Source organism: Oenanthe melanoleuca, chromosome 1A (assembly GCF_029582105.1).
Source record: "Oenanthe melanoleuca isolate GR-GAL-2019-014 chromosome 1A, OMel1.0, whole genome shotgun sequence".
NCBI lineage: Eukaryota > Metazoa > Chordata > Aves > Passeriformes > Muscicapidae > Oenanthe > Oenanthe melanoleuca.
This window is the reverse complement of record NC_079334.1, coordinates 42,133,325-42,154,464: the sequence shown is the minus strand read 5'-3', so window position 1 is coordinate 42,154,464 and position 21,140 is coordinate 42,133,325. Positions and strand designations below refer to the sequence as shown.

General features: G+C 38.9%; 2 protein-coding genes across 3 annotated transcripts in view; one reads left to right on the top strand and one right to left on the bottom strand.

The window, feature by feature from the left end:
* Positions 1-7,222: 7,222 nt before the first annotated feature.
* Positions 7,223-18,681, bottom strand: PUS7L (pseudouridine synthase 7 like). Its single transcript, XM_056510413.1, has 8 exons — positions 17,548-18,681; positions 16,673-16,832; positions 15,508-15,703; positions 13,679-13,777; positions 12,132-12,213; positions 10,514-10,791; positions 8,843-8,896; positions 7,223-8,268 (listed from the first exon to the last, which is right to left on the bottom strand). Exons 1-8 carry the CDS (start codon positions 18,434-18,436, stop codon positions 7,945-7,947), a joined length of 2,082 nt encoding a protein of 693 aa, XP_056366388.1. The 5' UTR covers positions 18,437-18,681; the 3' UTR covers positions 7,223-7,944.
* IRAK4 (interleukin 1 receptor associated kinase 4) overlaps positions 18,341-21,140 on the top strand; it is a 15,357-nt gene continuing 12,557 nt past the window's right edge. The window contains exons 1-4 of one of the 2 annotated variants that reach the window (XM_056510403.1): positions 18,341-18,415; positions 19,160-19,329; positions 20,222-20,367; positions 20,683-20,880. In XM_056510403.1, the coding sequence (XP_056366378.1) occupies positions 19,169-19,329; positions 20,222-20,367; positions 20,683-20,880 (505 nt within the window). In that variant the 5' untranslated portion in view covers positions 18,341-18,415; positions 19,160-19,168. Of the gene's footprint in view, positions 18,416-18,849; positions 18,921-19,159; positions 19,330-20,221; positions 20,368-20,682; positions 20,881-21,140 lie in introns of those variants that run through there. The other variant, XM_056510399.1, reaches the window with a different exon arrangement.

Genomic DNA, 21,140 nt, shown 5'->3' with positions numbered 1-21,140 from the left:
TCTTGTGATGTTCTTACCTCGGATGGACAATTATGATGATAATAAACTGAATTATGAATTGTTCTACCTGCACAAATTTCTGTCTGAAAACAGAAGTGTTATAAGGCACAGAAAATTGCTCATATGTTAGAGTGAAGAACATAAAAGAGGCTAGTAAATGCCAGTGACATGAAGTTCTGACAGTAGAAATGCTTATTGGTTCTTTTCTTGTACAATTTCTCAGCATTATAACATTGGAAGAAAATGATACTAAAAAGCAAACACTGCATGTGACAAAGCAAAGCCCTTTGATATAGTATTTTCACAATTATTTCCTGATGTTAGCTTAAGAGACCACAGCATAAAACATAGTTGTACCACACAATAAGGGATTTACCTTCTACATCTGCATTGCTTTAATATATGGAGCAGGAGGGAGAAGTTTTCAAGGATGAAGTTTCCTCATTCACCTTATTCTCATTTTTCAATTCATTAGAATTTTTTAGATTCTGAACAGAGCACTATTTTTACTGCATTTTAGGAACAGTACTTCATCTGTTTGCTCAACTAAGCCTTAAAAGCACGATAAACGAACCTGTCCTTTGAAGATAACTAATCACTTCACAGTTCCTGAACAGAATCAGCATCAAAAAGGTCCTCAGAGGAAAAAGTATCAGCTGTAGACCAGCTGCTTTGCCAAAGACAATATACCAGTCTTCTGCAAACTTATTTTTCTTCTGTTTGCTAAGGTCTCTGTTGGGTAAATTCAAGTCAGATAAGCTTTGGGCTCAAGTGGGTCTCTTCTTGCTCTGACACTCTTGAGCCCATACTGGAGAGCTCTCAAGCATTGAAGGACTGAGCTCAATCAAAAAATAAGGCAGTGACTTTATGAACCTATGTTCTTACAGTGAAACTGGACCTCTGTCCTGCAGTTTTACTTTACAGAGCTCTTTCTGTACCAGCAAGATGGGAAAGAAATGTCAGTACAGTTAGGGAAACCTGAATGACAGTCCCCAGCATGGGGACAGGCAGGGACAGGCACTGAAGGACCACAGCAGGTCCTCTGACTGGGATGGTTAACATCAAAAGGTCACAGTTCTGGCTTAGTGGGGCACAAGTTAATTGCTGCATAGGATGGTTCTCAGCATCAGAGAGAGGAACGGCTTCAAATAAAAGGTGAAATGAAGAAGTCAGGGTAAAATAAAAAAGTAAAATAAAAAAGCATGACATGGAGAAAAGGGGGAAGGATGATATGGTGCTTTTCTCCTATTTACTGATTAAAAAATACTAAAACTCTGCTATAAATTAATAGCAAAATACACCCTTTGGCTTATTTTGAAAACAAAGACCATAAAATAAAATCTTAGAGCCAGTTTGAATATTATAATCACACTGAGTCTGCACTCACTGTGAGATAGACCCAAATTTTAAACTGCCCTTTAATCAGCATGTTCCTTGACAGCCCACACCCCATGGTACTATATATTCCCTGAAGTATCTCAGCTGGCTCCTGCCAGTCAAGCTGACAAGGATCTCCACCCAGCTTTTAACAGAACTGCTATTTCAGAAACTGACTGGTTTCATTCTTTCAAGCAAATGCAACAGTGGGTGAGCAAAAGTCACACTCTGAACTGATACACTGAAAATATGCTGAGAAATATTGAGTGAAATGGGGTGATGGCAATTTACATAGATACAGTTTCTTATCTCTTACCTTCTCCTCCTATATTATTCATTTCCCAATATCATTCTTCTTATGAGCATTTCCCTCTCAAATCACCTCTCTCTCCATTCCTGCCTTTCTCAACACCACTCCATAGAATATCAATCTTACCAATAACCTCTTCTCATATAGCAGTCATCTCATCCTCCAAAATAATCTATCCTTCACACTTCTCTTAAAATACTTGTTGAAAGCATCCAGCCCAAAGGTTTATTTTTATCTGGAAAATTTTCTTTTGCTCTACACATCCCAAGGTGTACTTCCCTATCTTTGCTGTGAGAGGCTTTTTGAGTAGAGAGGTACAGGACTCTTGATCTCTAAGCGAGATTTATAACTTGATTTATAATTTTCCCTTGGGAAAAACAAATAGACAAGAGTTCATTCACAGTAACATTATATCATACATCATTCTGGGACAATAAGCAACTGATGGACTGCTTGAGGCATTACTAAAATGTCTTGAGCGTGTGTTTTTGTGAAAATGTTGTGAAACAGAAAACTACTCATTGCCTTGGACATGCTGGTAGGAGATAAGTACTATCTGTATCAGGTGTCTAGCCAAGATTTAGGGCTTATGGACAGGGTGAGATGGTGAGCTTTGCCCTGTCGTTTTTCAGGATTTTTTAAGTAACAAACTTTAACAGTTTGTCAACCATTTACCTAAAAAGCATTATTTACAAGGTGTAAAAGAAAGTGGCTTTACAAAGGAAATGTTTGGATTAATTCTATGGCCTGGCTGCAGCACGTATCATAAATGACACATGTTGAAACTTGAGTTTCGTGAAGAAGAAAATCTTTTGTCGGTCAGGCAACTATGCCATGGCCAGAGCCCGTTCCACTGCCCCAGGCAGGTGCAGGATGGCCAGGGGACACCAGGCCAGGCCCAGCCCCAGGCATCAGGCAGAACACCATGGGCAGGAAAGGGGGAATCTGGCATAATCAGACTTGCAGGCCCTCAGGACCCAGGGAAATTCAGTGCTGAATCTGAAGCACATTCTAACTCCTAGAAGAAAGACTTCATGTCTCCTCCCAGAAATTTCTTTCCCACAGGAAGAAAACCATGCCCTTCTAGCTGCCTTTGTGGGATAGCTGTTATCTGAGCTGTATATCCCAGGGAAGATGCTAGATGACTTGACCAAAAGTGCTTAATGTTAATGCAGCATCTGATGTATCCGCTGGCAAGTTAGGGTGAAGGTAGGTATTGCCTTGCCCAGTCATTTCAAACTGTGCTGAGGGTGGATGGAAAGTGTTCCCCTTGCTCCAAGGAGCAATTTCATGAGTTTTGGCAAGTTTTAGCAGACCTTTAGGAACAAAATTAGGAGTAAATAAAATATACCTTTAACTATGTGCAGTTCTAGATCACTCATCTCAAAACAGTATACTAAAAACCAGTAAAAGCTAACAGAAGGACAACAAATATTTTAAGTATGGAATAGCCTCCCACAGGAGCAGAGACTGCACAGTTTCACAGTTGTGCTAAGTGCCTCACTTAGGAGATACATTTTGGAAGCATCCCCAGATGTACTCATATATATACAGCTGGATACCAAGGAGATGGGATAGGGATGAACTCCTTACCATCCCTTGAATTGAAATGAGGAGCCAAGGATGACCAACTGAAGTCAGAAGTGACCAGTTTTAAGTTTTTAAGTGCAGGAACATTCTGGAAGACAGAATCAATTTTTTAAATCAGTTATTTCTAAAGGTCATTAAAAACCTTATTGCTCTAAGCAGGAAGAAGCACTTTTATATAAGCTAAAAATACATTTAGACTGCTGTAAAATAAAAGACTGAGTTCTGCTAAGCAGAATAAAGTAGCTTCAGATGGTGTGAATATCTGACTTCATTGATGCTGCCTTCCTTGCAAAGACAACATTCCCAGACGATGTCTACATGAGAAATCTTTTTGGTGGGACAGAAACAGATGAACATATTGGAGCATTGAAACATATTCAACAGAACATACCCATGTGTAGGATTTGAGACTCTCCAAATGACCAACCTCTCATTTGGATCCCTGTTTCTCCATGTGGACATGAATATGTTTGGCCTGCAGCTGGAGCTCACCTTCTGGTTTTATTTCCTCCAGAAGGAATCTAGATCTGAACCAATGTGCTGCAAGACATGACCTCGGACTAAAAGAAAGGAAAGTGCTAATACTTCTTAGCTTGTTCCCTTGAGTACCTACTACAGGCAGAAGTTCTGCAAGAGAAAGGAAAGGTTTGTCCTCATCAGCAGGGTGTAGGAGGCCAAACCACCAGCTGACAGGAACTGGCACTAAGAGAGGAATTAATGGAGTTTTAATGAGTGAGCTGGGCCAATAATCACAGATCTACCTGGCTTCTGAACTGCCTTCATGATAGGAATGTATTTTTAAGCTGTCTCCTTCTGAAAGGTCTGAAAATTTCTACATTCTCCTTGAGGATCATACTAGTTGTCAAATTTGTAGGGAATTAAAAGTAACAGGATTTCACAGATTAAGAACATTTGCATTTCTACATTCAAATTGCCAATTATCTATCATCTGTGCTAAAAAAAATCAACGGAACTTAAAACCCCTTTTGTTAAGAACAGAAGAATCAGGAACCCCTCTTCATTAGTACTAGTGAATTGCCTTAAGGATTATCAGAATAGGATGGTAGTGATAGAAGTGCTTAGTAAAATGAGAGATTAATCTTTTCCTTAAATCAGATCAATGCATAATGATGATCTTTTTTAAATGAAGGGGTGCAGATGCTTTACTTACATAGATTATACTTGGGAATCTGAGTATTGCACTCATACAAAACTCTCTGAATTCAGCTATTCATGTACACATGAACCCTGCAAAATAGCTGCTAGGATTAAGAGAATGCATTGCAAACAAATAAAATAAAGTACAAAGGATGTTTTTCATATAAACACTTTAACAGCTAACCTGATTTCCCTGGTAGAACATTTCTACTCCAGGAATTTAACCTATGGGCACACATAATTAGCTCTTTCACCTTAAAGTTGCTGAAAGAATGATTTGCTTAAGAAGATTAGGTTTTTTAGTGCTCAATAGAAGTACTGACAAATGATCCTAAAATGATTATAGGGGAACTCTTTCAACACCATCTTCTGATCTTTTATTTTGAAATAGCGTGCCTTTCAGTCAAAAACCTTTTAAGCTGACCTTTTGTGTTTTTCCAAATCAATGCTCAACTTTTAATACCTTCTGTATTCAAGACTTGTATGTGACGAGACAGTTTTCAAGGCTCTTTTCATCCACACGGATGATGACCACAATAGTCTCCTTAAATAGAACTTTAGTGCTAGTTTATTTCTTCTGGTCATTGTAACTGCATGCAGCTTCCTGTCTGCACTGGAGCACTTTACTGTGCTGACACGACAACCCTTTTTGAACTGTGTTGTACCAAAATTACTTAAGTTAAAAATAATTTTCCAAAATGGGGGATTTTTAAGGGCAGATGGAAGACAGAAGAGGTGATCCTGAAAAGCAAAGACAGAAAAAAGTTGACTCAGTTGGGTCATGGCAGGGAAATGGATTGTTCCATCATTTTGTCTGTATACCATAAACTTGAGATGTGGAGTAAGCACTTTAATAGAGGAAACAGTGTAAAACACCTGCAGTGGCTCTGTAGCTATTGTATGCATGACAGTCTATTTCCTCATATAAAAGCTAAGGATCAAATTTTGAATTACTGACACAGACTTACAGAGTAATTCTGTTTTTTAAGGTATAGAGTTATCTGGATGCTTCATTGCTGCACAGTTTTAAACATGCATTGAAATTATGTGAGCTTTATTTCTATTTTTCTTATTCCTGTAATTATCAAGCTTAGGAAATTTAACATACTCAGCTGTTAGCATCATCTGAAAAATGGTGCAATAATTTTATCAACTGATGCAATAAACAGAAATCTATACTGTTAATTCTTGCTCAGTAAAAATGATTAGACTTTCCTACTTTATGTTTTGCTGCCATCTACAGGCAATCCAGGTTGGAAGAGGTCTCTGGCCCCTAATTTAACTGCCTCCACAAAACAATGATAATAAAAAGGGGAAAAGTATGTGATGCTCAATGCAATTGCTCACCACCCTCTGTTTAATGCCAGACCTCCCTTCACTAACTCAGAACAGCTTCTCTTCCAGGTAACTTCCCCCAGTTTATATACTGGGCATGATGTTCTGTGGTGTGGAATATCCCTTTGGTCAGTTGAGATCACCTGCCCCAGCTATGCTCTCTCCCAGTTTCTTTTGTGTACCTCCTCACTGGCAGAGCATGAGACAAGAAAAAAGTCCTTGACTCAGGATAGTCAACTTGTCAAAAACTCCAAAACATAAGTGTTACCAACGCCATTCTCATTCTGAATTCAAAACACAGCACTGTAACAGCTACTGAGAAGAAATTAACTCTACCTAGCTGAAACCAGGACAGCTGCTCAGCTTTATCCCATTTGGTCTCACAAACCCACTCAGATGGAGGCTGCACACTTCTGGGCAACCTGTTCCATTGCCTGACTGTCCTCACAGGTAAAAACTCCTTCCTTTTAACCATTCCAAATCTGACATTTCAATTTAGGCTCACTGTCTCTTGTCTGTGAAGATCTTGGCTCCACCTTCTTCTAACCACCTCATAGGTACTGGTGAGCTGCTGTTGATTCACCCCCAAACTATGTCTTCTCCAAGTTGATGAAGCCCCTCACATGACAAGGGCTCCAGTGCCCAAATAGTTCAGAGGCTCTTTGCTGAACTGGTCCAGTTCTTGTATGTTTTTCTTTTGCTAGGGACCAAAACTGAGTGTAAGCTAAAAGTGGTCAAACAACTGCTGAAAATTGCTCCCATGTTCTATTGGTTGTGTCCTTGCAAACTATATCCAGAAGGCTGTTGGTCATTCTTGCTGCCAAGGAACAGAGCTGAACAGAGCCCATGTTCAGCTGCCCACCTGGTCCCTGAAGAGCTGGGCTGCTGCACTGGTACTTCCTTTCCACAGGTAGCACTTCACATTTGTCCTTGTTGAGTGCCATACAGCTCCCACTGGCCTCTTCCTTCAGCATACTTAGGCTGCCTGAACAGCAGTCTGACCCTCCAGAATATCCATTTGTTTCTTTCATTTGGTGTCATCTGCAGATTCAATGAAGGTGAATTCTATCCACTCCTCCAGCCACTGACAAAGACACAAAGCAGGACAGGGCCCAGAAGACAGACCAGTGACACTCACTCCAGGGAGGGTATGACCCCTTTACCACTACTCCCTGAGCCTCATCATACAATCTCATTTTCACTCATCTGGTTGTCCATGCATCCAAACCACACTGTCCCAGCTTGGTTTCACAAATATTGTGGTACAGTGGCAAACACCCAAGGTAAATGATGCATTTTTTGTTCTCCCCTTCTTCAAAAATCCACTCATCACAGTTAACTGCCCTTTTTTTCACTTAATCAAAAAGAAAATAGAAAATATTTTTTTCAAAAGTTGTTTAGTATTTTTTGTGTTACCATAAGGCTTGACAATAACAGAATAGAGTCTGCATCTTGTAAACAGTGTTACACAGTTTTGGTTTTATTACAAATTTTTCAGTGATATCAAATAGTTGCCAGATGTTGAACTTACTGAAATAGGCACTCCCAGCTATGCACTACTGAATCCTGAAATCATCAGCATTAACTTAATTTGGGGCGTTCATCAAATGTCTGATAAAGCAACTGACAACTTGTCACTGTTGGCTCAGGACTTTCACCTTCAACACTAAGTGCCTGAACATGAAGAAACACAAGATATTTAGGAAACCTAAAAACAAAAACCAAAAAACAACTACTTTTCAGTTAGAAAGCTTTAGGCTGTAAACTTGTAACCTTATTGCTTGAATAGCGTTTAGTATAAAACATTTTTTAAAAATACTATGAATTATAAGACACATTTGTTTGGTGCAAACATCTTTTCAGGACTTAACTTTGCAAGCCAGATGTCTGTGTAAACAGGAAATTCATGCTGGCTGCCCATGATTTCTTTAAGTTCTGTTTGACCTGCCTGGTGTAACAGTTTCACTCTAATGCATTCAATGCATTTAGAGTTTGGAATGATTTTGAAATATTCCAAAGGGTTTTGGTAATGTTTTTCCTTATCTGTACAAATCTCCATCTACAAATTTTTCCTGTTTTTGACTTGAACCTGTTATTCTCCTTTATGTTCTTGGCATTACATGTAAAGTACTAACATTGCACAATATTCTTGCAGTCTTCCATTAAGTGGAGTCTTAAAAATCACATTTCATTATTTCTCTCAGACAGACTGTTGCATAACATGAAGGATCAAGGTCAAATGATATATGAAGAGAGACTTTTAAATCCTTCACATGGTTGTCTTCAATATTAATCTCTTTTTCACTACTTTCCAAAAAATATGAGAGATTCTGAACATTTTTCAAAATGAGTCTGTAGCATCCAGGTATATTCAGCTGTAATGGAGACACTCTGAATTTGCACAACTCCAGCTCATCCTTAGAAAGTCTTTCATGGTACCATTGTCCAACTTTATTTCTGGGATACTTGATACTATGTCCCACCATTGGAAGAACCACCTTCAAAGAAAAAAACAAACATATTTGTGGTAATGCTCACCCATTTCCCTTTAAATAAACATGATCATTTAAAATATGTTTAAACCTTGTGTTTTGGGGACTGAAATAGTAAGCCAACAGATTCTCTTGCGAAATGAAGCTGTGCATGGCAGGTATATTGAATGCAGAAAAAATAATCAATGTATCAGGATTCCTAAAACAAAGCAGTATACAGCAGTAAAGACATTCAGTTGCCATATATTCAGTTGCCATGCAAGACTTCATAACTACGCTCTGAAACCTTTAAAAAATTAGAACATCAACTGCTTTTGAAAGCTTTTCCCAGCAGACTGAAATCTTTCCCAAAGTATCAGCTTCAGGATAAATATTCCCATATTGCAAATCACACTGTACTTATTTCCACTACCAAGTAAATTTGTTGTGAGAATGGAAATAAGCTCATACGTGTTTTCTTCAATGAGCATTCTGGCAGGGACGAAGACTGCACTATTATTAAATTAATCACATTATTTAAAACAAAACATTTTTATCAAATAGAAAAATCAACAAGCTAGAATTTTTTGTACAGACTTACTTGGTATATAGAGTATTTGTTAGCTGATTCTTCTGAAGCAGTGACTACATGAACCTGACAAGACATTTAAGAAGAAAAAACATCAACCTTTTAAAAAGTAAAAACATAAGCTTTATTTTAGGAATTATGCACTGTACTCAAAAACTTGCAAAGAATATTAAGGTTATATGACTACTGCAGGGGCAATAAACTCAGGTATGAAAAAATCTTAAGATATGCTTAATTTAAATTAACCAGTTTATTGGTAGATGACATTGCATTAAACATCTACTGATGCTAGCAACCACTATTATTCTTCGAGTCTGAACTTAACTAAGTCAATGCCATCTTGTGCTACATCAGCAAATATAAAAGTACAAAGAAAAATGTTTCATATTAAGAAGGACTATATCTACATAAAACTCAGTAACTCAACACTGAATTTAATACATTTGCTTTTCATTTTATTTGATCTAATTGTTTCATAAACATTTACTCTCAAAAATAATGGTGAAGAAAAATGTCAATTGAAACACAAGCCACTCTATAGGGACTGAAGGTAATGTTTCAAATGCTCTTGCTTTCAAATTTGTAAGAGGTTCACACAAAAGATATTATTTACAGTCTGCCTCTGCACACACCTGTTTGTTTTCTAGTAAAACACTGCACAGTTCATGATTGATCTGATTGGGAGAAAGACAAAATCATAGAATCATCTAGGCTGGAAAAGGCTGAGTCCTGCTGCAAACCTAACATTGCCAAGTCTACCACTAAATCCTCATCACATACCTCCAGGGATGGTGTCTCAACCACTTCTCTGTGCAGCCTGTTCCAGTGCTAGATAACCCATTTGGTGAAGAATATTTCCTAATATACAATCTGAAATTTTGTAGCACAACTTGAGGCTATTTCCTCTTGTCCTACCATTTGCTACTTGGCAACTGTTTTCACAATAAGGTATGCTAACCCTAAAGCACTTCAGAATGTACTTCAGCATGTCAAGACACCCCAGATTTTACCAGGGTGCCAGATTCTACTCACAGACTCACCTATGGCTCCAGGCACAGCTCCCAGGCTGAGCTATGGGCAAGCAAAGCCTTCCCCTTTATTACTTTACCAAGACTGCTGCATTTTTTGAACAGTTGCTACCAGTTTAGACTCAGCACCAGTAAAATTGTGCTAAACATGTTTTTGCCTCTGTAGCTGTAATGATATTATCAGTTCAGCCTGAGGCCTCCTTTCACCCTAGACTTACACACAGCATTGTATATAGGAAAGGCCTGATGCGGAGAGCAAGACTCAGATCTGCACTGACTGGTAACATGGGCACACCCAGGATCCACTCTGAAGTTCTTTCCCAGTCAGATCCTAAGAAGAGCATTAAATACCATGGAGACTAAATTTTCACGTGTATAATTTCTAATCTTCTGTTCCTTCCTCTTACTTGAATAAAATGAACAGCCAAAACAGACTAAAACTGCTAATTATATGTCTAGCTTGTAGGTCTATTTATGGTGAAATGAAAAAAACCCTATATCATATTTTTTAACTTTGTCACAAATATTAAATATTTCAATGAATGAACCAAAATAAAGAGTATGTCTGCTTATGTATTCAAGAGCATTAAGTTCTTCAGGGTTTATTGCTGTTGTTGTTTACTTTTTACAAGAACTACTTTACAAGAAGACTCACCTTATCACTCAGGGGAATGCTTTCATCATTTTCTTCCAAGAAGACAAGATCACCCTCGACCACTTTTGAGCCATAAGTTTTCAACCTGTATGATGCTGCTTCATTCCAAATTTTACTGCAATAAGCATGGACATAGAATATGCGCAAGGAGTGGGGAATGTTGAGCCATCCTTTGGTGCAGCCTTCATGATTTACACCATAGCGATTTAAAGCCCGTAGCAACATCTTCTCTCTTACTTTAAATTCTGGCAGCATCATAAGTGTGCCTTTTGCATCTTCTGATATAAACAAAAATAACCATGTCAGTAATCCCTGATTATTCAAGTATTACCTGAGATTTAAAAAGATAAAATAATCAAATAGGAACAAAAGGTGTCAGTCTAATGACTCCATACTTTGATTATTTCCTTTCCTTCAAATTGTCATGTTAGACAAATTTCATCTTGTATGCCTATCAACACAGACCCATGAATTTTATTCTGTCCCATACAGTATAAATTAAACTAGCTGCCATTCAGTTACTCAGCCTAGTTTGAACAATTTCTTTTTTTCAGAAACTTACTTTATTACCCAAAGGGTTTTTTTTAACCAGGTAGCTGAAAGTCAAAATCAAGCTATAAAAGAACATTAAATCTCTACTTCTCACCATTTCAGAAGATGTATTTCACAGCAGGTAAAAACCATATCTTTATTTTAAAGGCAAAAATTACATTGGCTTCAGGGAAGTCTGATCCTTAACCAAGATGAAAATGCATTTAATCAGATTTTTACTAAGTTATATAATTGCTATATATTAAAAATGTTACGGGTTTTCTTTTTCATATTACAAATGATTACGTGACAAATCCTTTTGCACAGATTTCTACATGTGCTTTCATGAAAAGGCCAGCAGCTGCTTTCAGGGTCTATATCAACAATCAACGTTTTTCCATGCATCATAAAGCCATATACAGAACAGAATCATTCATCTTGTATTTTTTTGAGGAACCAAACATATCTTTGAATTCTGTAGCTATATATCATAGTTGGTATGCCAATCTACAGTGATAAGCAGACTAATAGATGTGGAATATTTGAAAAGAAAAATATATTTCAAGTTGAGAACAACTTCAAATTGGTGAGAAAGTTCAGCTGAATGATAAAAGCAATAAATATGGCAAACAGAGCACTCAGCACACTCCTGCCTTTGACCCATTCTGTTGATTTTAGTTCAAGAAAGAAAGAAAGAAAGTATATGTGTTAAGTGCTGAGTATGAGTTGGGTGCCAAGTTCCTGTATACTTCCCTCACCAGGGAGAAGTTCATCATTCAAAAGCAGACAGATGGAAGGAGGCCAGGACTCCCCTCTGAATAATCTTAGTCTCTTCCAGCATTATGATAAACAGCGTTTGCATCTATATTTTCTTGCAGATGCAGTACATTCATTTTCCACTATTTTACACATTTAGGGCTTCATCCTCATATAATTTTTAAATGTGCAACTCTGTTGAGTTTCACAGAATAAAGTATAAGTGGAATAAAGCAGTAGGAATATAAAAAGTATCTTCCTGTGCAGCAACATACGATTACCTCACAATATGAACTCTGCATAAATATATGGACAATTTAAATGGACATACCAGTTTGAAGAAAGTATCTTTTTGCATTGTTCACAGGATCATCAGTATCTTCGGGTGTGAAAAATAATTTCACAGCTTTCACCTTAGAAGAACAATTTTTTTTCAGTTAAATATGACTATTTGTCAGCTAAACAGGTAATCATGCATCCAATTCTGTCTTAACATATTCTGCAAGCTGTCAAAATTGAATCAGTTCTTTAGTGTCAAAGTTATATTCTCCCTTTCACAGAATAATGTATCGTGTCCCTTCTCAGATTAAAAAGAGGTTTTAGTCACCCAGAAAACATAAAACAATTTTCAAAGCTTTGTGAGAAACCAGTCACTTTCTTGGTCATCTAGTTCAAACTTCTCCATTTGAAATTGTCATCATTCTATCCTGAACAGGAAGGCTCCTTCCTTCCATCTAGTGTGCCTCATGTCAAATTTAGACTAAACATTTGCCACAATCTCATACAGAGGGACAACTATTTTTTATTTTGTCTTTTAATGTTTTTCTGTATTAGATTAGATGGCACTGTGACAAGGAAAACACTACAGTAATCTCTGCTACTTGTAATATCAGAGAAGCTGCTCAATTTGCTAGCACTTCTACCAACTTGTGACACCTGCTTCTTGTCCTCCTCTGTACTGGACTATGAAAGCACATACTGGCACATTTTTAATATAAATAGTAGTTCTTACATATTTTAAATTAAGGTAGCTAAGTTAAGACTAAGGATTTAAATCATCACTCATCAGGGACTGGCACCTGGTCCAACTGCTATCTGATGTCAGATACATCAACAGCAACTTTCATGGGCTGCCCTCAAATCTTGATTCTTGTATTTGAAAGATAAGTTTCCCTGATTTTTCTCAGAATCAAAACAAGATTAGAAGAAAAGGATACTCAAGTATCCTTTTGACTTTGTAGTGTCTGATTAGTCTTTTACCTCTGCCAAACACTATACACATACTCTGAAAAGTACATTGCTCTTATCTTATTAATTATTATTTAATAAGCTCAAAACTGAGGGTCTGGGAAAGCAGTCAAGGAATAATGGAAAGCAGCAATCTCTTCCATATAGCAGATAAATTACCACAGTATTGAAAAAGCAAATCCTTTCTTATGAACTTATGTGACATTTTTAAGACGTAAACAAATCCCCAGCAGGATAAAGATGCTACAGTAAGAGGCAATCAGGACCATGAATAAACACTATATATGAAGACTGCTTCTTTTCAATATTCAAACCTTGTATGAAATGCAACAACTTTCCTATCAAGTGGCATGATGACAATCCAAATCACATTCCAATCACAGACATAACTATCACCCCAGAACTATTTAAAGCTTCACTTGCTGTTTAAAAAAAAGGTTTTCATTTCAGTATGAATATCTTCATGCCTATGTTGGAATCAAAACTGATCTATCAATTGTTTCCAGCACACAGATGGATTTATCTCACAAATGAAATTGTCCACTGAGAAGGTCAGCTCCAGTGCTAGATATTGCAACAGTAATATGGAATTCTCTTGACAGTAAGTACACAGATTACAAATGGAAATACCATTTTTTCATTCAGTAAAGCCAATCCTATTTGATCTGTCTGAACAATTTGTCCTTGTCCAAATCGCTGAGGTCCATAGTAATTCACAAAACCTTTTGCCTAGAATGAGAAAAAGTAAATATGTTACATGCATGAAAGTGTACTGGGTATGATTAAAAGACCAGGCACACAACACATATACATCTATATTTACATCCAAAATGGATAAAACCAGAATCAGAAGTTACAGGAAACAAAAGTAAAACCTGTAATTCATTACAGTATTTTGGCACTAAAAAGACATTTAACAAGATGTCTTTTATCAAGTTCTACCATTGTCTTCACATCATTAAAATGATCCCAGGTAAAAGAAACAAAATTATTTCTATATAGTTAACTATTATAATTACAACTATAGATCAAGTCAAAGTAATTAAGCTTTCTAAATGTGTCAGATTATGGAATCTCAACTCAAGCAAGTGCAGCATAGCTAATGAACAGTAACTTCTAGACATTTTTTCTTAAAAACACTAATCTTTTTCACATGAGATAATTTCTGCTATTATTACAATATAAAGGTCAAAAGTGAACACTTCTGCTAATTCAGATTTTAAATCTCCTGATGAGTTCTAGGTCTGTGAGAAGTCAAATCACAGTCATGTGACCCAAGGAGAACACCCTTTTCTAGAAAATAGTAAGTATATGTGGAGTAGACAAACAAAAAATATATATTTGTTATCAAATAGTTATTAGGTTCAAATTTTACAATCTTGCTTTGGACATCTATAAGTCCCATACACAATTTTGTTTCACAGAAGATGAAAAATGCGTATTTTGGATTAATACATATCCTGTTTTGGCATTGACCAATAAAGACTTTTGGTAAAGTCTAGTAAAGTCTACTGGTCTTCTGACCAGTAAAGTAAATCTAATAAAAACACACACAATCATAGGAACTTGTGTTCATTTTCCAAACAGCAAAATAAAACAAGTCAGATGGAGTGAAGAAAGCATTATAGTACCAGCTGAATGCTTCTCTCAATAATAAAATTAATTTCCAAAATACATGCAATGTATTTTGCTTTTGCACACTGGGTATTTTTCATTCAAGACTTTATTCCTGGATTAATCTTCTTAAAGCAATTTATATTATGGTTATTGCTTCGAAAGATAGGCTAAGAAAATCAATACTATATCAAACATCTACAGTTTTTCCCTTCCATTACTTGCTTTTACTTTTCTTAGTGGTTTAAGAATGTCTGATGATGGGAGCTTCCCTCAGGGACTAAGGAAAACTGAATCCAAATCCACTGCAGTTCAGGGGAATCTTCTTTCTCAGAGACAGACATTCCACATATGTTCACACCATTAAAGGTTTTCATCCAAGCCAACCATGCATGTTCCTCACAGGGCCAAGACCAGCAGCTAGCTGCCATGTGAACTGAGTGTGTATCTATATACAGGTATCACATACACACTATATGGATGTATAGGTACATTGTTTCCCCCTGCATCTGCCACAGTGAGACCCATCACTGACCCAGCTCTGTGCAGCAATGGCTCTTAGAGCCATACTCATTTGTCACTGAATTCCCCTTGTCTTTTGCTGCACCACCCTGGGGTGTCCAATCTGTAACACGGAATCCATTCACTTGTTGTCTCTCCTCTTGGAAGACAATTTTACTCCTGATTCCCTAAGTAATGCAGGAAAAACATAAAAATACAAAAAAGCACCGAACTTGGCAAATATTGCCATTCATATGCTATTACAAGCATTTTCCTCAAAAGTACTTTTTAAAACAGCAAAGAATTAAAACTGTTCATTATCAGCAACCATGAGGCTTTCTTACCTCAACACTTTCCATTGCTTCAGATACTCTCTCCTTCAAATCTGCAGAAGAGTCATGACTGTGGTGTTGGAGATCTCTAACAACTATGTCAAAGTGATTGCCCTTCAGTTGTCCAAGTCTGAGGTGCTGGTATGCTGGACGGATGTTGTATATTTTCATACCCTTTTTTTCCATTTTGTTTCCAATTTCTTTCAACCTGAATAAATAATTTGGAAAAATTATGAACTATCCTCTACAAAAGCTATACAACTTGTAGTGAAAGTCTTTTTCACCTTTGCATTGATATTAAAAACACTTTAAAAAATAAGACAGCTTGTGGAAAATTATTGTAAGAAAACAAAAAAAAAAAAAAAAAAAGCAGAGATAGAAGTCTTAAAATTTAGTAATGATCCGGAAATATTTTTAAAATGTTTGCATCATTGGCATTTTTATGATCTTGACAGATGCTGGAACAAAGCAATTCATTGAACTTTCCCAGAGTAACTGCACTGAATTTTGAATTTTTAATTGAAAAACTAGTAATTTTTTTACTCTTCACTCCTCAAAACCTGTTTTTCATTAAAGAGAAAGGAAAAGAAAAGGTAATGTACTCTAGCAGACTCCAAAACACAATTGCTCTTTCTCAGCCAGCCTTAACAAAAACAAATTTGGTGCACTGATTCTCTGGATGTGCTCACACATGCTTGTAATTGAAAACACAGCTGACAGTTCAAATATTTACCCTTTAAAATATCCACTCAATCTCTTTGTTCTTATGTGTAAGTAAGAGTCATTCAAATCAAAGGAAAATTTTAGCATAAGAGCTTGAAATCTAAGCAATATTTTAATAAACTTGATAAACTATTTATAAAAATATTTATTTCTCCTGCTGTGTGGATGCATTTTCCTGTTTTTCTTCATCATTTAAACACTAATGCAAAGTTTTGCTAATTATCTCTTGGACAACTGGTCTTACAGTCCAGTTTGTAGTGAAGTTTTACCATTGACATGAGTGCTAAGTTGCATATTTCTTAAAGCCACAAAAGATTAAAGCCATTTCCACTGTGCTCTATATAGGCAAGGGGAAGACACATCAGTAAGAACACTTAAAGAATTCCATACCCTGTTGATATTTATTAACACCAAAAACTAGGTGCTAAACTGCTTGTACACAGATTCTAAGTACCTCTCAGGAGTCACCTTCTTCACAACCATGGGCTGCAAAGTTATAGCCTTCTTATCTTTGATGCCAGTGTAACTGAAGTCCGAAGGAAGAACATCAAGTTCAGCAGCCAACAAGCCGATTGCTTCTAGTGTTTCTAGGTTTTCTTTCTGAAGGGTGAAAGCTGAAACAATCATCTCATAATTATTAGGAACTTACCTTTATGTTTCAGTGTTCTGCCATGAGAGATGGGCAGGTTCTACCCCTCAAATTGTAACAGCTTAGAAATTGCAAATAAACTGTCCTCCTGCCCCACAAAACTAAAGCAAATGGGACTTTTACAAAACAGAAGGAAAAAAATAAAAACAGTACACAAAACTCAGATCAACCAAAAAACCCTGATGGCTTAAAAAACAGCACCTCATAAAATGCAACAGACATGCATGGATGTACTGCAGGAAACATTCTCTATAAATGCTTTAAAGAATGAGATCATAAGTCAAAATTGACCTTGTTAATTTGTTCGGTATCTAGATGCACCTTCTAAAATCTCACAATTACCTTCAAGGGAAAGCTATCATCCTGAGAATGCTACCTAACTTAGAGTTAGTGGCTACAATCAAAAGAACCATAACCATTATCATTGAGCAGTTTATGTCAAAGTGCTGCAGTAACTTGGTTCCTCCATTTCATTCTCCAGGGAAGTAACACCACTGCATTGGTAATAACTTGGTTCCTCCATTTCATTCTCCAGGGAAGTAACACCACTGCATTGGTAATTATTTCAACATGAACAATGGGTCGACCAGGCCTATGTGTCATATAAAAATGATCCTGAATTCCAGTCTTTCTACAGAACACTTTATACCTGGTACTTTCACTAAAAATGCAGTATTTACCTGTATAAACATCTTGCTTCTCCTGCAAACCACCAGCTGACCGTTTTCTGGACCAACACTTTTCTCGAAACCGTACCATTATTGACATATTTGGCTGATCATTGAGATCTGTCACAGTAAAAGATTTTGTTTCTAAAAGCTTTCCAAACTTTCTATTGATAAAGTGGTGAACTATTTTTCTGTGCTGTTTATTTCCATCAGGCTCAAAGGAAAACGTAGAATTTTCTAGCTTTGCATCTAAAAATTTAAAGAAATCACTTGTTTCCTTTTCAGTCACTAATTGACAAAGTTCTCTGTAATCAGGATTTCCTTTTACAATCATTTCATTGCCTTTTGTAACAGTGACTAGAAAGGGGAATTTCTGCCTAACAGCACTGTGCAAATCAGCTCGAATTTTCTTGTCCAGCCTAGGTCCCAGCGAGAACTCCCAAGTGCCAGCATCAGCGCTGTTCTCCAAGCTCCACGCATCCTTCAGATCACAGGCAAATTTGTGGAGCAGTTCGCTCACGGGCTGGCCGAGTAAGGACTCCAACACAGGGGCTTCCCCGAGGCCGGACTGCAGCCCCGCATCTCCCTCAGGCTCACTTCTGCCGGGGGATGCAGCACAGCCGCCCCCCGCCCGGCTGGGGCCGCGCCCCGGGGGCTCGGGCGCAGCTTCCCGGGGGCACCCGGCGGCAGCCGGGCCGCGGGGCTCCGGCCTCCGCCGCTTGGGCTGCCGCGGGCACGGGCTGCTCTGCGCAGCGCCGGTCTTCTGCAGCAGCTCAGCGCGGCTGTGCCCGAGGAGCAGCTCGGGCACCTCGAGCTCCGTCACTACGAAGTCCCGCGGAGAGTTTTTGATAGTGCCGCGGAAGCCGGTGTGCTCCGTCAGGTAACTGAAGGAGGGCAGCATGGCTGCGGCCTGCCCCGCTCCCGGCCAGGCCCGCCGCGCCTGCAGCGGCCGGGGAGGAAAAAGGGAGGGGCAGAATAGAATTAACTGCTCCGGAAAAAGGCAGGAGGGAGGCAGGCAGGGATAGATGGATGCAGGAACGCGGTCAGGGAGCGAGGCAGGGACAGGCACAGAGCCGGGAGCCCGCGCCCCGGAAGCCGCCGCCAGGGGGCGCCACGGCCGCCTCCCCGCACTCCCCTCAAAGGGGCCCACGGACGTTACCAAGTTCCTCAGGGCCGGGGGGAAAGACAATGAGGCAACGAGCTCCCCTCCCCTTGGCCGGACATGGGGCGTGCCGGGGCGGGGCCCTTTCGGCCGCCTATGGGAGGGACAGGTGGCAGAGCGCTTCCGCTGTGTCCTCACCGCGCCGGTGACGTCAGTGGCTTTGGGGGCCGGGCTCCGCCCCCTTAAAGGGGAAGCTGTGAAGGTGGAGGGAGGCGGCTCACAGGTGACGGCCGATGGGGAGCGGGGCGCGGGCCGGGGGGATGGCGGGCGCCGAGGCCAGGAAGCGGCGTGAGGCGTGAGGGGACTCCGGGTGGCGCCCGCTGCGGGGTGCCGGGGGGCGCTCCCAGCCGGGAATGGTGGGCAAGGGGCGGCCCCGCCGGGCTGTCGGAGCCGTGAGGGCGGGGGCGGCTGTGGCGCCTCGCCGGGCGAACTGCACGGATAGTCAGTCCTGTGTCCCACCAGGAGCAGAGGATGGGCGAGCCCGTGACGGATTCCACGTACGTCCGCTGCCTGAGCTACGGACTCGTGAGGCGGCTGGCGGAGTTCATCGACCCGCAGGAAGGGTGGAAGAAACTTGCGGTGGATATAACCAACCCGTCCGGTGAAAGCAGATACAGCCAAGTGCATATAAGGTCCTACATAAAAGTCTCATAATGTGAACTTGCGCATTACCCGTTCGATATAAATACTTTGTTAATCCCGTTTTCCATCCCGTTACTGTAACTTGCTGCACTATGTGCTTACAGTCCCGTTTCCTTAGGGAACCTAAGGTAATTACTCCTAATTGTTCTGCAGCTCAGTTTTTAAGCAAGCCTCAGAAAATTGTCTAAAGAAATTGGGATTAATTAGAGCTAAAGACATAGGCATTTTTAGCAATACAGCACAGGCTGCATAACTTTCTGTACCCTAAAGGCTGGTAGAGATTAATGTTATTGTGCCCAAGGGACAGCTGGATTGTAACTCTGTTTGCAAGAAAATGCCCAACGAATGCGGGCAGCCCGAGGCCTAAAATTAACAAGTTTACTTGAGAAGTAATGCCCATAATATTTTTTGAGCGCCTCTTTTCTTAAAGGGCTTGATGAATCCTTGCTGAAGCTGTTTCAAAGACTGAGATTTTTAGATGCTCTATATATCAGCTTGGGTTTCCAGTCTTTTCTGGTAATGGTAATATTAAATCGTTGTTTTCCTTTTAGTAATAGTATTAAATCAGTGAGAATACTGGATCTCATTTTCTTCTTAATGCCCAACTCAACACATTCAAAATCGAGTGTGAATGCTAAATGGATGCTGAAGCCATGTATATGTGTATTTTCCATAGTTTTTCCCATATTTTGCATGCTTCCCCCGATTATAAATGTATTTAGGTTTTTTTGGCTGTGCTGTCAGAAGATTTGTGGTTTTTGCAGTGCCTTCAGATTTTTTTCAACATGAACTTTTTGTCATTTGCCTTTATTCTCTTTCCCTTCATGCTTCTTGAGATAATTTTTTCTTTTTTTGTAATATTGGTCTTAATTTACCTTTTAGGAGATTTGAGGCATTTGTACAAATGGGAAAGAGCCCCACGTGTGAATTACTTTATGACTGGGGAACCACAAACTGTACAGTCGCTGATCTTGTGGATCTTCTGATTAGGAATCAGTTCCTAGCACCAGCAAGCCTTTTGCTTCCAGGTAACTATTACTCTTGTACATTTTGTACTGTGTTCTAAGTTTTCTAAGATGCTAAGGAGCTTCACACTAATGTGAAGATCAGAAAGGATTAGGTTAAAATAACCCAAAGTGAATGTATTTTCCACTTTCTATCACTTGTAATAACAGTATAAATAAGAGTTTCAAGTTTCAATAAGAGTGCTGAAGTTTACACATGGTAGCAGAATATAACCTGTGATACTTATGTATCTCCTGATTCTCAAAAATATTAGGATTAATCTTACTTACTTGCTGGTTCCTAATGTAGTTAACACTTTTTCTAAATTCCCTTTTCAGAAGCTGTAAGGATGCCACAAGAAGTTACATTACCTCTTTCTTCACAGGAAACCTTGCCTATACATGAAAAACAACTACCTGTACAGGAAAAAGAAGTGGCGTCTGTAAAGCCTTTTTTATCTCAGGGTACTGAGAAGCAGCATTCAGATACTTCCTACTCAAGTGAAGAAAACAGCCACTCACAGTCCAGTAACACAGGTAGACAGTTATTTTGGTAGAATTCAGTGATATTTTTTTGCTGATCTGTCCTTCACCCCATGTGAAATAAATCATAGCCGTGCATGAGAGTGATGATTCTATTTCTGTCGTGATGCATCTGTGGGAAACAGCATCTTGCCAATGAGTCACTTACTATGAGAGAACTTAACTGTTATTTAAATTGCAATTTCTTTTTTTGTCATACATAATTCTGTTGACCTTTTCCAATACTTAATTTATAGACTGTTCAGCATCTCATG

What these genes read in the sequence shown, in the direction of transcription:
- PUS7L (XM_056510413.1), bottom strand. Translation starts at nt 18,436, where the DNA reads ATGCTGCCCTCCTTCAGTTACCTGACGGAGCACACCGGCTTCCGCGGC. An exon ending in CTTTACTGAATGAAAAAATG is followed by an intron (nt 12,214 to 13,678) that starts GTATTTCCATTT and finishes TGTTCTTCTAAG; the next exon opens with GTGAAAGCTGTGAAATTATT. An exon ending in AAGATACTTTCTTCAAACTG is followed by an intron (nt 10,792 to 12,131) that starts GTATGTCCATTT and finishes TGTTTATATCAG; the next exon opens with AAGATGCAAAAGGCACACTT.